Raw genomic sequence first — 14,597 nt, forward strand, 5'->3', positions numbered from 1 at the left:
GAGTGGAGTGAGTATCACAGTACTTAAGAGGGGGGTTACAGGCGCAAGAGCATAGGCATTGCAGAGAGGAAGGCAAATAGGGTGGGGAAATGGATTAGTCAGGGAAGGCCTTTTTAGAGGAGATATGATTTTAGGAGGGCTTTGAAGATGGGAAGAGCAGTGGGCTGTCAGATACGAAGCGGCAGGGGAGTTCCAGGCAGAGGGAGGCTGTGGGCGAGGGGTCATCGGCTGGCCAGACAAAACTGTGGTACAGTGAGTAGATTGGCTTTAGAAGAGTGAAGTATGTGGGCAGGGTTGTGGAAGATCAGCAAGGTAAAATAAGATGGGGGAGAGCCAAAAGCGCCCCTCCCGGCTGTAAGCTCCTTGTGGGCAGGGATTGGGTCTGCCAAATCTATTGCATTATACTTTTCCCAAGCTGCTTAGTTCAGTGCTCTGCACACAGTTCAGTGCTCAGTAAATACCACTGACTGATTGAGTGCCTTAAAGTCAATGGCGAGGAGTTCCTAAAGCCAGTGGAAGTTTTAGAGGAGTGGGGAGATGTGGGCTCAATGCTTTAGTTCAGAAAAATGATCCAGGGAGCAGAGCAAAGTGAGGACTGCGAAGGGGAATAACAGGAGGCAGGGAGGAGGCTGATGCAGTAGTTAAGGGATACGACAAGTGCTTGGATCAGCGGGGTAGTAGTCTGAGTGGAGTTGACTTATTTGGGTGTTGTCCACTGTCCCATATATAATAGTTAATGAATTGGCCAACCTGTCACCTTGTTTGGGGGCCTAGGTCAGGCTGGAGGTTGGGTGGGTGGGGGTGGGGGGGGGGGGGAGAGAAGACATTGTCCTGGTGAGCAAGCTTTGGGAAGTTTAGGGGTTCCACTAACTTTCCAGAGCCCAAGAGTTCAAGAGTGAGAGTGTTAATAGGGTGAACCGGAAAAGCTCCTCTCTAAAACATGTCAGTTTTCAGCATATGGAACACTTACTTGGTCAAGTGTCGTCTGAGAAACAGAGTAGTCTTCTATGTGCAGTCTCTTTTTGTTCTGGGAGAGGATGCTGAATATCCTGGCCAGAGAGGACAGTGACGATGGGAGCTGGTACTGCAGCATGTTCCGGTGTTTTTCTTTAAGGACACTTCCCGGAAAGGCAAGTCCAAAGAATTCCTGAACCGGCTTCAGGTCAGGGCTTGACCCTGCTATTCGAACTACTATCGTATAACCATCTCCGAACCTATGAGCGAGTAAAGAAGCCAGAGAGAGTTGTCAGAGAGTTTCTCCCCACAGTGTGTTAATCCAGAAACAACCTGCACACTGGGAAAGTTAGGTTTCCTACTGAAAAACAATACAGAAAATATCTGGAAAGGCCAATGAACTCAATGGCCTAAAGTGCCTAGATCCTGGGGCTGAGCTTTATGAGCCCCAAGGTCTCCGCCCTCCCACCAACTTGCTGACTGCCATTCCCGAGCTCTGCCCCTCTCTTGGAGAGGTGACGGGTAGAAACTTGCCTGTTAAATATTGTAATGGCATGGGGTTTGAAAGTGGGAGGAATTTCACGTTCTGCCCTGGGAGATCTAGCCGGCATGTCGCTTGTTGTGGATTTGTGGAAAGGTTAATATCAAATGGCTGGATATTAAAACTTAAATCCAAATACATCTGACATTTAGAGTGTGGTAACAGCATTAATTTGTAGTTGGTTAAAAGTGAACTCAAAAGCTTTCTTGGAATTGCTAGACATTTGATAAAAATCACCTTTTGCCAATCCAAGGGCAGAATGAAACTCAGGCCTGGGGTCTTCTCACTTTAACTCTTGATATTTTGCATGGTTTAATTTGAATTTCTTTTTATTACAATTCAGATTATATGGTCATTTTTCCATGTGTCCACTTTTCCCTTTTTAGTTTGTAAACCACTTTGTGGATCATAAGCATGCATCATGAGATTTTCTTCTATTTATCCCAATGCTAGATACAGTGCTTGGCCCAGAGTAGAAGCTTTTTAATAAATGTCTGTCATAAGAATGTTCATTTCAGCCCCCCCTAAGACAAATAGGAGTTACCTATTTTTTAAATGTTGGACACTGCCAAGACATCTGAATCTTCCATTGACCATGATTGCCATTCGAGTGCACAGGGCCTCACATTCTTCCATGCTGTAGAAGAAAAACACACACCTTTCAGTCTGCAAGAGAATCTGCTGAAACCATTCCAAATGTCACTATGGCACTTAGCATCAGAGAAAAACAAGATGTGTTTCACATTGGAATTTCAGAACAAAATTAACCATTTTCTGATTTAGGCATATGGTAGGCATTAGAGCTGTGTACATACCTGTGAGATGTGAGCACCACAGATCTTCCCTCTTTGATGACGCTAAGGGCACAGTTCCACAGGAAGCGACGGGCTTTCGGATCCATGCCGGTGGTTGGCTCATCCTGAAGTTTAAATAAAAATAATCCCATGTTTTATGCTGGAAAACCAGTCCAGATTAATTCTTTCACACCATTTCAATCGTCCAAGGAGACAATCTACGCTTCCGACACCCTCATTCATGGGTAGCGGGGAGCTTTTGTGTGAGGATGAATTTAGAAAAACCACACACCAGGGATGTGTCAGTATGAGGTAGGAATATTTTCTGAAGAAAATATTTCAATAAAAAGTACGATTTTTGCCCCAAACTTATAAAACAGCTGCTAAATGCTTCCTGTTAGTGTTGAAAAAGAAACATCAGGGAGCCACATCCTTCTAGTCTCTCCTCCAAGTTTACCCCAGAAGCCCTGGTGTCAGTTGCTGCCTGGCTGTCGGAGAACATTTCAGCATTTTCCACATGCCACCCCGCTCCAGCCTAGTACCCCTAGCCCACTGCCAGCCCGGTTGGGCTCACAGCAGTCCTCAGGATCTAAGCAGGCTAGAGGTAGCGAAGGGGATTCAGCAAATCTGGATAGAGGCTGTTAATCAATGGTATTTACTGAGCACTTACTATGTGCACAGCACTGTACTAAGCACTTGGGAGAGCACCATACAACAGAATTAGCAGAAAGTTTCCCTATCCATAACGAGCTTACGGTCCAGAGGGGGAGACAGACATCAGTAGCAGTAGTTTTAGAATCAGGTAAAGCAAACCTAGCTCTTCACTTCAGAATCTGACTCTTTAGAGCATGTGAACTGAAATCAATGTTTTACAAATAGCAACACAGGAAAAAAAAATTGTTGTCTTGCCACTGTTTTCTCTTCTTGACCTGACAGACCTAAATATCACCACCCCCCCCCCCCCCCCCCCCCCCATACACACACTACTTTCCACTGGGGAGAAGGAGAAAGAGAAGGAATGGCTCCTTTTTACCCACATAGAAGAGAAGGTTTAGGGAAGAACCCCAAAGACCACACTAGCACCCTTTCTGGGGATTGTACAGGAACCTAAATGCAATGAGTCTGGGGGGATTTATTCTCTCTGGTCCAGCCCTGGGTTAACATTTTTTTTATGGTGTTTGTTAAGTGCTTACTCTGTTCCAGGCACAGTACTAAGCTCTGGGGTAGTACAAGCTAATCAGGTTGGACAGAGTCCATGTCCTGCATGGGGCTTACAGTCTTAATCCCAACTTTACAGAGGAGGTAACAGGCACAGAGAAGTTAAGGGACTTGCCCAAGGTCACAGCAGGCAAGTGGCAGTCAGGATTAGAACCCAGGTCCTTCTGACTCCCAGGTCCGTGCTCTAGCCTCTAGGGCACGCTGCTTCTCCAACTTGTCCTGAGGATCCTGGGATGCCAAATTGTACCAGACCCCTCTTGGGGGTTGAGGTTGCTGTCTGGTAGACACAGACATGCTTCTGTATGGGAGCTCATTAGAGGGCCTGAGAACAAACCCTTTCTCCTTAGAATCTTCAGGGATGGGGAGGATTCAGGTCAGTTTTGACCACCAAGGAGGTTTGCCACCCGGAGCTGGGGCATTTCTGACCTGAGCCCTAGGACCAAACAGGCTTCAGGGACTGTAGAGAATTTCAAATGGCTGCTTGCTCCTCTGATACAATCAACTGTACTTCTCGAGTGCTTACTGGGAGAGTACAATATAATAATATGAGTTGGTAGACACATTCCCTGGGAACACATATGAAATCATGAGTTCTGAACAGGCATTCAGCACTCACCAAAAACACCACAGGTGGTCCCCCAATCAATGCGATGGCAGTAGATAGTTTGCGTTTGTTTCCTCCACTATAGTTCCCAGCGTATTTCTCTCCATACTTCAAAAGTCCCAGTTTGCGAATTGCCCATTCACCAACCTACAGCAACAAAGACAGTGTGATTTTCTGCTTCAGTAAAACCAAGGGAATCAAATGAATCATCTGGGGAAATCAATACAGAGATATTGATTTCAAACCTCAATTACCTTGCCAACTTCTTTATCAGGTACACCTCTCAGGAGAGCAAAGAATTCCACGTGCTCTCTCCCTGTCAGTAGCTCATTAATAGCATCAAACTGAGGACAATACCCCATGTTCTGGTGCACTTCCTGTATGTCTGACAAGATACTGCAAAATAATAGAATACTTAGTTTTGAACATATTTTTGGAACATGAAAAAATTATCGCTAGTCGTGTAAAACTCTCCATACTATCAATGTCACTTATGGGGGACTTTAAAGCTTTCAAAGGAATGAGAAATACTTTTGGCACATGACATTCAGGTCTTCTTTTACCTGTTTTTGTTGAGAAAAGCATCTCCTCCGGTCACGTTGGTGTCTCCGGTTAGCATTTTGAAAGTTGATGATTTGCCAGCACCATTAACGCCTAGAAGTCCAAAGCACTGAAGATAGAAAAATGTGTCAGTGTGTAGTGAATCAAATGAAGTGCAATTCCTGAAACAATCCATCAGACCAGTTAGGAGGAAGTTATCATAAAACAAGCCCGCTGTTGGGTAGGGACCGTCTCTATATGTTGCCAACTTGTGCTTCCCAAGCGCTTAGTACAGTGCTCTGCACACCGTAAGTGCTCAATAAATATGACTGAATGAATGAACTGCTTTTAAGGGACCTATTGAAACATGAAATTTAAGTGTTTTTAATCTATTTTTAAGCAAAAAAAATCACAAGTGCTTTTGGTTTTAAAAGATATGTTCCATTAAATAATCCAGTGGACCCCTGGTATCCCAAATACAGTCAGAGTTTAAACACACTCCGTTCACCCAGGGTTATACTCCTGCCAAACCGCGTATAAGGGAAAATGCACAATACAAGATGCATGGCGCCACAGACATGCACACAGCATTGCAGTGGTGTTCTTTCCAAACAGACATGCCAGGGGAACATTTCCCCAATTCCGTAAAAGCAATCCATTCCCCCTCTAAGCTCGTTGTGGTTAGGGAACATGTCTACCAACTCTTTACTGGACTTTCCTAAGTGCTTAATACAGTGCTCTGCACACAGGAAGCACTCAATAAATTCCATTGTTTGATTTATCCAAAACCCCTCAGACAAAAACGTGTTACGGAAGAACTGGGTGTGGGTCAGGAAGTGAATCTGCTGTGTGGCCCAATTTAGCCTTCTAAGTGGAATTACCCAAAATACAAAAATGGTTTCCCTCCTTCCTTTCTGCTGTTTGTGTATTTCCTGCTACTGCGATCATGGATGGCAAAACCACACTGAAGTCTGTGGGGTTATCTTACAGCATCCTTAACTTGCAGAACACTACCAATCTTCCCATAGCAGACCCATCTCTACAATTAGCTACAGAAAGTTTCATTCCACTCACGTCCCCTGGAAGGGAGACTGAAACCAAACTAAAAAAAAAACAAACCCATCAAAAGCGTATTTCTTAGTCTGTGTCCACATCCCAAATCAATGGACTAGGAAACATCAAGAGAGAACAACCAATAAGAAAAATCTGGCATTACCTCTCCGGGAGGGATTCCCACACAGATCCGGTCAACAGCAGGCTTCCTCTTCATTCTATAGACCTGAAACCAATCAATCCAGAAATTAATCCAGATCAGTGACCCAGAGTCCCAAGAAACTCAAGAGAAGGAAAGAACGGGCATTGGTTTGAGTGCACCTGTGTCGGTTACACACTGGGGCTGAGTATTGGGCCAAGCGGTCTCTTGGAAGTTCCTTTGCTTCCACCGCACTGCTGTAATTGGCTCTGAGCTAAGGAGTCACTCAGAGCCAATTAGTTTTTGGTCACTCCCTCACCTTGGTCAGCTCCTTTATTTCCAGGATATCATTCTGACCTCCGCCATCAAGTATCCTCTGCCTTTCTCTCCTCACATCCTCATCTTCATCATTTACAGGAGGAAGTTTTGCACATACGGGTCTTAAGAGAGAAAAGGCATATGTCATCCCAGTGAAGACCAACTCTAGAACAGTGGTTCTCAAAGATGGCCACGGTAATCAAATGTGGCTACTGGACAATTTTCTGGCGGCTACTGGAATAGATGTTGACTTCCCACAGGGCCAGAGGCTGTCCCCGGCACGAGGAAAAGCACAGGAACCTTGCAGGGAGTCTAATTTGAGAAAGGTACAGCACCAGAACGTAATGGTGCCTGCAATAATAGTCACAGCAAAATTTTTTTTGAGAATCACTGGTCTAGGATGCATGCCCTCAAAGTCAAAGATACAGCCTTTAAAGCAGATGTGCAAATTTCACACAAAATGTCATCTTCCACACCTATGAAGACCCTTCATATGCCTTCCTTTGACTTGGAAACTGTCCTTATGGGATTTAGAGCAGCCTGATATTACATAACACTACAGGGTAGAAACAACCCTGAAACTCTGTCCATATGGGATTCAGAATACCCTGATATTACAAAATACCATGGGGTAGAAACAACCCCGAAACTCTGTCCATATGGGATTCAGAGCACCCTGATATCACATAACACTATGGGGTAGAAACACAATATCTGAAACATACTGCACTGACTCCAGTTGGATATTCTGGAAATGAAATCAATTTTTCTTATCCTGACATTACTGGGTTAAATTTTGCAGAACTGCCTTTTCCTTATCAAGGCTGCTTAGACTTACCGTCGCTCAAAGGTAGCCTTGACCCTTGAGGGCCTCGAGTTCTAAGGTTTGGATTTTTGACCTCACATTCAGGGTAAACCCAATACTGGAGCCATGATCATGGAAATCCAAATGCACCTGTTGCTCAGGTGAAGGCTCAACAAAGACAAGATAATTTGAAATGTTCTGGATTTGCCCAAAGTCCAGATTCCAGTACTGTATTTCTCAATAGGTGCAGGAGGGGAGTAGTGGGGGACGAGTGTCTGGAAACAATTTCTTCATGGATAACGTCATCTATTTTAGTCACAGTTTATTTTTCAGATTTGTTTTTATCAACGGAAATAATGAGAAAACAATATGTGAATTTGGAGGAGGATTGCCAAAATACACTTTATAAAATGGACAAGTTTCAAGTTGAGTCATTGGTTGGGGGACGGGGGGATGAGGAGAAATTGATTTTCGCATTTGATAAGAATTATTGCAGGAGTGAATGGACGTGAATCATCTCCACAGTATCGTTAAAGCACTGTACATCAGTGTGCTTTTGTCAGAATCTGACACCATGGGAGATAGAAAAATCCAGCCAGATTCAGGGTACTTGGCACCAACAAGTAACTGCAGAGCTTGCTTGAGTAATAAATGCCTTTTGGGGGCAAATAGTGTTCCCAGAAGGGAAAAGTTCTCTTTAGAGGCATGAATTCCGATTCCATTTGTAACACAACTTCATTTAGGCTGCCTAGTACAATAGAATGCACTCAGCAGAGACACAATATATGTTATTTGTGAGAGGTAAGATGGACATGCGATTTGGTTGAGGGGAGGGATGGTTAAAATTGAGGTTCATTCCCCGCCAAACACTATACCTGTCCACATCGCTAGCCATCAATACGTTTCCAGCCTCTCATTTCTGGAGCTTATTCTTGAGCTTTCACTGCCAATCGCTTATTCTGAAGACCCAGGAATCAAGGAAAATACACTCACCTTGGTTTGATGAAGAACCTGTATTGGATTAACACAGTGATGAGGAAGAACACTACCCCTTCTACTGCCATGGCAAAGAGGTTCCGTCCTACCAAATCCCAGGACAGTGGTGAGACAAAACGATTCTCCCCTAATTGAAACAAAACAAAGCACTGTTCAATACCCACCCACGAGGCTTTGAAGAATGGAGACATAGAAAGAAGACATCAAATGCATCAGATTGTCTATTTTTCTCCTACCATGCCCTCTTCACCTATTCCCCAGTTCATATCACAAGGGAGACTAGAGCAATTTCTAAGCAGGCCGGAGAGTCTCCTCCCTCCCTCACCACCACCCTGCCCCCAGTCGAGTGAATGTTTTCCAGGGATAAGATCGAGATACCCATGCCACTCCAACCAACTGCAGATGAGCTAATTTCAGCCCATATGCTGCCAGGACACCACAACTTGTAGTACAACGGGTTAACAGGATCAGAGCACGATTTGGCAAGATACCTACCAAGGCCATCAGCAAAGCTGCCACAACCAGTTTTGCTACTCTGCAGGGGTTAAACAACAACAACAACATGCAGACCATTTGGAGATGTTTGATGGGAATGGCAAAGGATGTCTAAAGTGGTCTAAGGGCATATAAGAAAGTACAGGCCCTCCTACTCCTACATGGCATCGCATAGGCAAAGCAATGCAAGACAAATAAATAGTTCAGGTTGGTAAAAATGAGGATACTATTTTAAACAAGGGCATGGTCCTTAATAGTTGCAAACAATTTATTACAAATAGCCAGAGAAGGGGGATCAGAGAATAAATGGATAAGAACAAGCCATTTTCATGATTTTAAGAAATTACACTGAATTCCTTGGTGTTTTCTATTGGGTGCGCTGGATTTTTTATATGGTCCTCTTCCTTTAGAATCTCTTGTGTCTACCAGCTCTATTGTAACGTACTTTCCCAAGTGCTTAGTACAGTGCTCTGCACACAGTAAACACTCAGTGAATACCAGTGATCGATTGAAAAGCCAGATATCGTTTTCCTATCCACCAAATTCTTTGCCAGAGTGGAGAAGCGAGCCTCACTCACTGCCTCCCCCTTCAAGAACTTTCTCTAGACATATTGAAAGGAAGGTGCCAGGAAAGATGTCCGAAATAATTTGTTATTTTGTTTTAATGTTTTTATACCCTATTATTGGTCCTGATATCTCTGTGCTGTGCACTTGCTTCACCAGGGGAACAGCAGACACTAAATTAATTGCTTTAAACCAGTGTGCCCGGCCTAAAATCTAATCTCAGGACAAAAAAAATAAGGCACAGAGAGAAACACTCAGAGAGTCTATAAAGGGTGAGAAAAGGATCTCCAAGAGTCTGAAAAGACCAAGAAGGAGGTGATCCAGGCAATGCTCCCTATAGTAAAATTTTTGTTTTCATGTCCGCTTGCTTCAGGTGTGGAAAGACAAGTTCAATTCGTGCTCTCCCTCCTAACTAATCCATTCTCTTCTCCCATTACATCCCAGCTTGCACGCTTCATTCCTCACAAGAAAACCTATTACTGTACCTGTTTTGTATTTCTCCTGCCACGGATCTCTTGCCAAGATCCTCCCTTCTGCCTGGAATTCATTCCCTATCTCCAAAATCCTTCTGAAATCACACCTCCTCCAGGAAGCCTTCTCCACTTAATTTCTATATTGTAATCTCCCCAGCGCTTAGTACAGTACTTTGCACACAGTAAGTACTCAATAAATAAGACTGACTGAATAATCTTCCCACCCCCTCCCCACCAACTGCCATTTCAGCACTGGTGCCACCTAAGCACATGGAAACTCACACATCTTGGTAGTACATAGGTACATAATTTTATACTCTTTCTATATGTAATTTATTTTAGTGACCATTCTCTCCCACTAACCCCCACTATATTGTAAAATCTTTGGGGGCAGGGATCTTACCTACTAATTCTATTGTGCTCTCCCAAGCACTTAGTCCAATACTCTGAACAAAGCAGGTGCTCACTAAATACTACTGATTTGATTGATTGGAGAGCTGTATTAGGAGCATAATCTCCTTCTGGGAGACTCTGGGACCAGAGATTTATTTTCACTGCACTCCTGAAACACTTAATAATTGTGGTATTTGTTAAGCGCTTACTACATGCCAAGCATATATGTAAGATAATTAGGTCCCACATAGGGTTCACGGCCTAAATAGGAGGGAGGACAGGTATTGACTCTCCATTTTGCAAATGAGCAACTGAGACACACCGAAGTGAAGTGACTTGCCTAAGATCACAAAGCAATAAGTGGCGGAGCAGGATTAGAACCCAAGTCCTCTGACTCCCAGGCTTGTGCACTTTCCAGTAGGCCATGCCATTTCCCTAGTCACACTTGGTGCTAAAAGTGCAGGACCTGTAGACGTAAGTTCCTTGTAGGCTTCCACCAACTTTGTTGTAGTGTACTTTCCCAAGCACTTAGTACAGTGCTCTGCACACAGTAAGAGCTCAATAAATGTCATTGATTGATGGACCAGCCTGGAAGGATGAAGGTGGGCCCAGCTGGATACTGTGTGAGCTCGTTGGCCAAATATTCCCCCTAAGGTTTACAGGATTTGCTGTTAGGGCAAAGCACCTAAATGTAGGGTTGTTGTTTTTTCTTATGGTATTTGTTAAGTGCTCACTATGTGTCAAGCACTGTTCTAAGTGCTGGGATAGATCCAAGATAATTAAGTTGGACACAGTCCCTGTCCCAGATGGGACTCACAGTCTAAATTGGAGGAAGGAGGATTTAATCCCCATTTTTCAGATGAGGCAAATATAAGAAGTGAAGTGATTTGCCCAAGATCACCCAGCAGACAAGTGGCAGAGCTGGAATTAGAACCCAGGTCCTCTGACTCCCAAGCACATGCTCTTTCCACTAGACCATACTGCTTCTCGGGGTTCCCAGGTTCTCTGGGGACCAATGCAGCTTCAAGGGAATATTGCTTTAAGGTTTTATGTTCAATCATCCAGCATTAAGAGGGACAGATCTACATTTCAGCCCCCTCGATCACCACCAAAAACAAAAAAAAACCCAAATGCCTACAGGGTCCTCAACAGTTTAGCGTTTAGATTCTTCTAAAAGCAGCGTGGCTCAGTGGAAAGAGCCCAGGCTTTGGAGTCGGAGGTCATGGGTTCAAATTCCGGCTCCGCCAATTGTCAGCTGTGTGACTTTGGGCAAGTTACTTAACTTCTCTGTGCTTCAGTTACCTTATCTGTAAAATGGGGATTAAGACTGTGAGTCCCCCATGGGACAACCTTATCACCTTGTAAATTCCCCAGTGCTTAGAACAGTGCTTTGCACATAGTAAGTGCTTAATAAATGCCATTATTATTATTATCATTCTAACTGCTTTTTTGGGCTATGTCTTCTGGAATCACTCCCTCCTGTAATTCTCCGAATACTGGAAAATGTGGTCACTTGAATCCAGGTGGCTGGAAAGGCCTCCAGACAGGGCTAAGTAGGAGGGACCCCAGTTAGAACATTGCATAAAGCTTGTTTCAACCTGAGGGACCCTATCCTGCAGTGTCAAGCCAGTTCGGACCAGACTTGACCAGTCCCCTTATACTCTGAAAGTGAACCCGACTTGAATTTTCTGATTTTCAAAATCATGGCTCTTAGTGAGTACTGGGACTACACCAGCCAATAGGGAAGGTTTAGTCATTCTCTCGGTGATGCAGAGGGGGCGGTGCATTCAGGGTCTTGTTATCCCATACATGCGTGACAGTGGCTTTGCTGCCAGGCTGCATTTACAAAAACAACTTCCTGGCAGACAGTCAAAGGGACTATTGTCTCTTTAAGGTCTGGGTGGGCCGACCCCAGATTTTACCAAGAGCTTTGGGCTGGACCCCCCCAAATCCAGTTTGTACAGAGCGCTACTCCAAGCGGCCTTAGAAATCATGATAGGGAGCCCCAGAGGTTTCAGAAAGTGGGAAGCCAGACAACCCAAGAAGGGAGGCTCCAGGGGAACCAGAAAAGCCAAGTAACAGGAAATAAACCGAAAGAGAAATTGGAGAGAGGTGTAAATGGGCAGGTAGGAAGAAGAGAAAGCCAAAATCTCGGGCTGCCCACAAATTCAATGTGAGTTTCAGCTGGTTACACCTTTCACCAGTGCAACGATTTGATCAATCAAATTTACTCAGCTCAACGATGAAAGATGTTTAAAATATGATAGGTAAAAAACTGCAAAGAATCTATGGACATGCACTAAATTATCCAAAAAGGCAGTTTTAATGATAAAGGATAACTTTCCTTATTTGGTATTACTTTATTGCCATGCCTTGCTTTAAAGACCCATTGCGCGTCTTTCTTTTCTAAGCGAGCTAGTACCTAAAGATATGGACTATGGAAAATGGTCTTCCTTTTAAAACACGCTTAACAAGCACAGTCACCAGGGTCAAAGTATTATGTCCAAACAGAATCTAGGGCCATTTTTCTCATGACTGGGTATATGCTGGCTGGCACACTGAACAAGTCATCCCACTTTGCAGGTTGCCAGGGCCATGGGTCAGCGTGCCACCCAAGCCACCGTAAACGTGAAATGTGAATCAGCAGCATTAAATTCAATGACCCAAGATGACGGTTCAGTTCCAAGTCATACAGTGGTTAGATTCACTTACCAAACCTTTCCAGGGCATCAGCCATTGCCTGATTTTTCACCATGTCAATTAGTCCTCGACCCAAGCAGAAGTGAGGGAAGATCAAGAACACGGATTTCAGGATGTCATTGATGTTGTTTAGTTTCTGGTAAAGCAAGCATATCAAGGGCCACTTGTCATTTAGAGGTTTTGGTAATACTAATGAAATTTTACAGAACCAGAATATCATTCCTTCGAGGGCAACTCAAATTTCTGAATTCAATCAATCCAAGGTATTTCTTGAGATCTTACTGTGCACAGAACACTGTACTAGGCGCTTGGGAGAGTATAACAACAGGGTTGGTAGATATGTCCCCTGCCCAAAACGAGTTTACAGGCTACCACCTACATAACTTATGATGCAAACTACCAAACAGGAAGAGAGATGACCTTTAGAAGGTATCTAGAATGATGCCTTGAGTGGAGGAAGCCAGGGAGGGGGTCAGGGGATGTGGAAGATGAAGGGAGGGAAGGAAAAAAAATGACACAAGGCACACAATTTGAACTAAGTTTTTTCAGTAGCACATACATAGTTGCAATCAGCAGTTCCAAATTATGTTGGAGTTTCCATTTAGGTCAATACACCTGATCTAAGTATATCCCTGAATACCAATGGTAAGCCCAAATCATAAAAACTTCAAAAGCAGAAGAACTTTTGGGGTCCCTAATACCAAGTATGCCTTCTCTGGCTGTGGTTGGAAGCTCATCAAAGAGGCTCAACCACAGTTAGATCCTGGTGACTCCAAGTAATTCTAAAAGACAGATTTCTGTCACCGAGTGCAGGGATAGCATCAACATAAACACGGATTATTCAACTCCACCGTACTAAGACTTTGCTTCGTTAACCTGCATTCTACACTTGTTCCATTGCCATAAAACTAGAGAGTGCTACTCCATTTTCCCATTAATGACAGAGAACCTGTATATTACTTCTTTAAAAAAGAACATTTCATCATATCTTTAGGATCATTATATATTCTTAAGAATTCCTAAAGAAGACCTAAATTAAAGTCAGGAAGACATTCAAATAGTGTGCAGAGAATTTGCAGAGAATTTTCCCTTTCAAGTTCAGCCCAGTGATAATCTGAAGAGGGAATTAGAAATGAGTAACCACAGACAGGTCTTTGCTGTTAGGATTTTGGTTAACCCTAAGAAGTTGAGCGTAAAGGGAGAGATACTCACATTGTTAGTGAACAGTTCCAGGACGAATGTGGCAACGCTACCATTGATCCCAATGAAGAGATTTACACTGGTCAGCACTACGTAAGCTGTGCTGGGGATCTTGAATATAAAGGAGGCTGGGTACATGAGAGGAGTTATTGACCACCTGGTAAAGAGAGAAGACAGTTTTTAAAGCCTTGATTCATTTGAAAGTGTTCTGCCCCCTATTCCAGGCCCTACCAGTGTTCTGTGTTAAGTGGCCTTACCCATAGAGTAAGAGAAGGAGGGCCAGAACAGGCAGATTGGTGGAGGACACATAGGACTTTTGTTGGAAGCAGATGAAGATGATGATGACGAGGGTGGCAGGTACCACATAGTTGCACTGAAGAGAAAAATCAAAATTAGATTCCCTTCTCTTTGAAAAATGAAAGCCATCTAAGCTCTTCCCCTACAAACAACAAATGATAAACGGAGAATAACTTGGAATAAACAAAATTGTGCAAAATACTAATCAAAGTATGGAATGGTAAACTTTAGTATTTTTTTGGTTGACTGATTTTTTTTAAACTTGCATCCCTTTCATTTTTATGATGGTAAACTCTGGGGGTCATTCTCAATCAACTTCCCCAGGGATAAATTTCAAGTTTCAGTAAATTCATTTTTGGCAGCAGTGAATACACTTGCATATTCTAAACAAGAACTACTGTGTTTGTTTTCTTATGATTATCACATAAAACCTAGTAAAAGTTCTGAAAATAATGGAAAAGTTTGCAAATAGGTGCTGATGCTATTCATTTGAATATGAAAATACTCCCTATG

General features: G+C 43.5%; 1 protein-coding gene across 2 annotated transcripts in view; it reads right to left on the reverse strand.

Annotated features, from left to right (window-relative positions):
* The window catches only part of ABCA1 (ATP binding cassette subfamily A member 1), a 115,108-nt gene that overhangs the window by 3,623 nt on the left and 96,888 nt on the right, over positions 1-14,597 (reverse strand). The window contains exons 37-48 of one of the 2 annotated variants that reach the window (XM_038769501.1): positions 14,045-14,160; positions 13,800-13,944; positions 12,600-12,723; positions 7,960-8,089; positions 6,163-6,283; positions 5,868-5,930; positions 4,675-4,781; positions 4,366-4,507; positions 4,124-4,258; positions 2,311-2,414; positions 2,040-2,132; positions 971-1,214 (exon numbers count right to left, since the gene is read on the reverse strand). In XM_038769501.1, the coding sequence (XP_038625429.1) occupies positions 971-1,214; positions 2,040-2,132; positions 2,311-2,414; positions 4,124-4,258; positions 4,366-4,507; positions 4,675-4,781; positions 5,868-5,930; positions 6,163-6,283; positions 7,960-8,089; positions 12,600-12,723; positions 13,800-13,944; positions 14,045-14,160 (1,524 nt within the window). Of the gene's footprint in view, positions 1-970; positions 1,215-2,039; positions 2,133-2,310; positions 2,415-4,123; positions 4,259-4,365; positions 4,508-4,674; positions 4,782-5,867; positions 5,931-6,162; positions 6,284-7,959; positions 8,090-12,599; positions 12,724-13,799; positions 13,945-14,044; positions 14,161-14,597 lie in introns of those variants that run through there. The other variant, XR_005456595.1, reaches the window with a different exon arrangement.

This window comes from Tachyglossus aculeatus, chromosome X4, assembly GCF_015852505.1.
Source record: "Tachyglossus aculeatus isolate mTacAcu1 chromosome X4, mTacAcu1.pri, whole genome shotgun sequence".
NCBI classification, from domain to species: domain Eukaryota; kingdom Metazoa; phylum Chordata; class Mammalia; order Monotremata; family Tachyglossidae; genus Tachyglossus; species Tachyglossus aculeatus.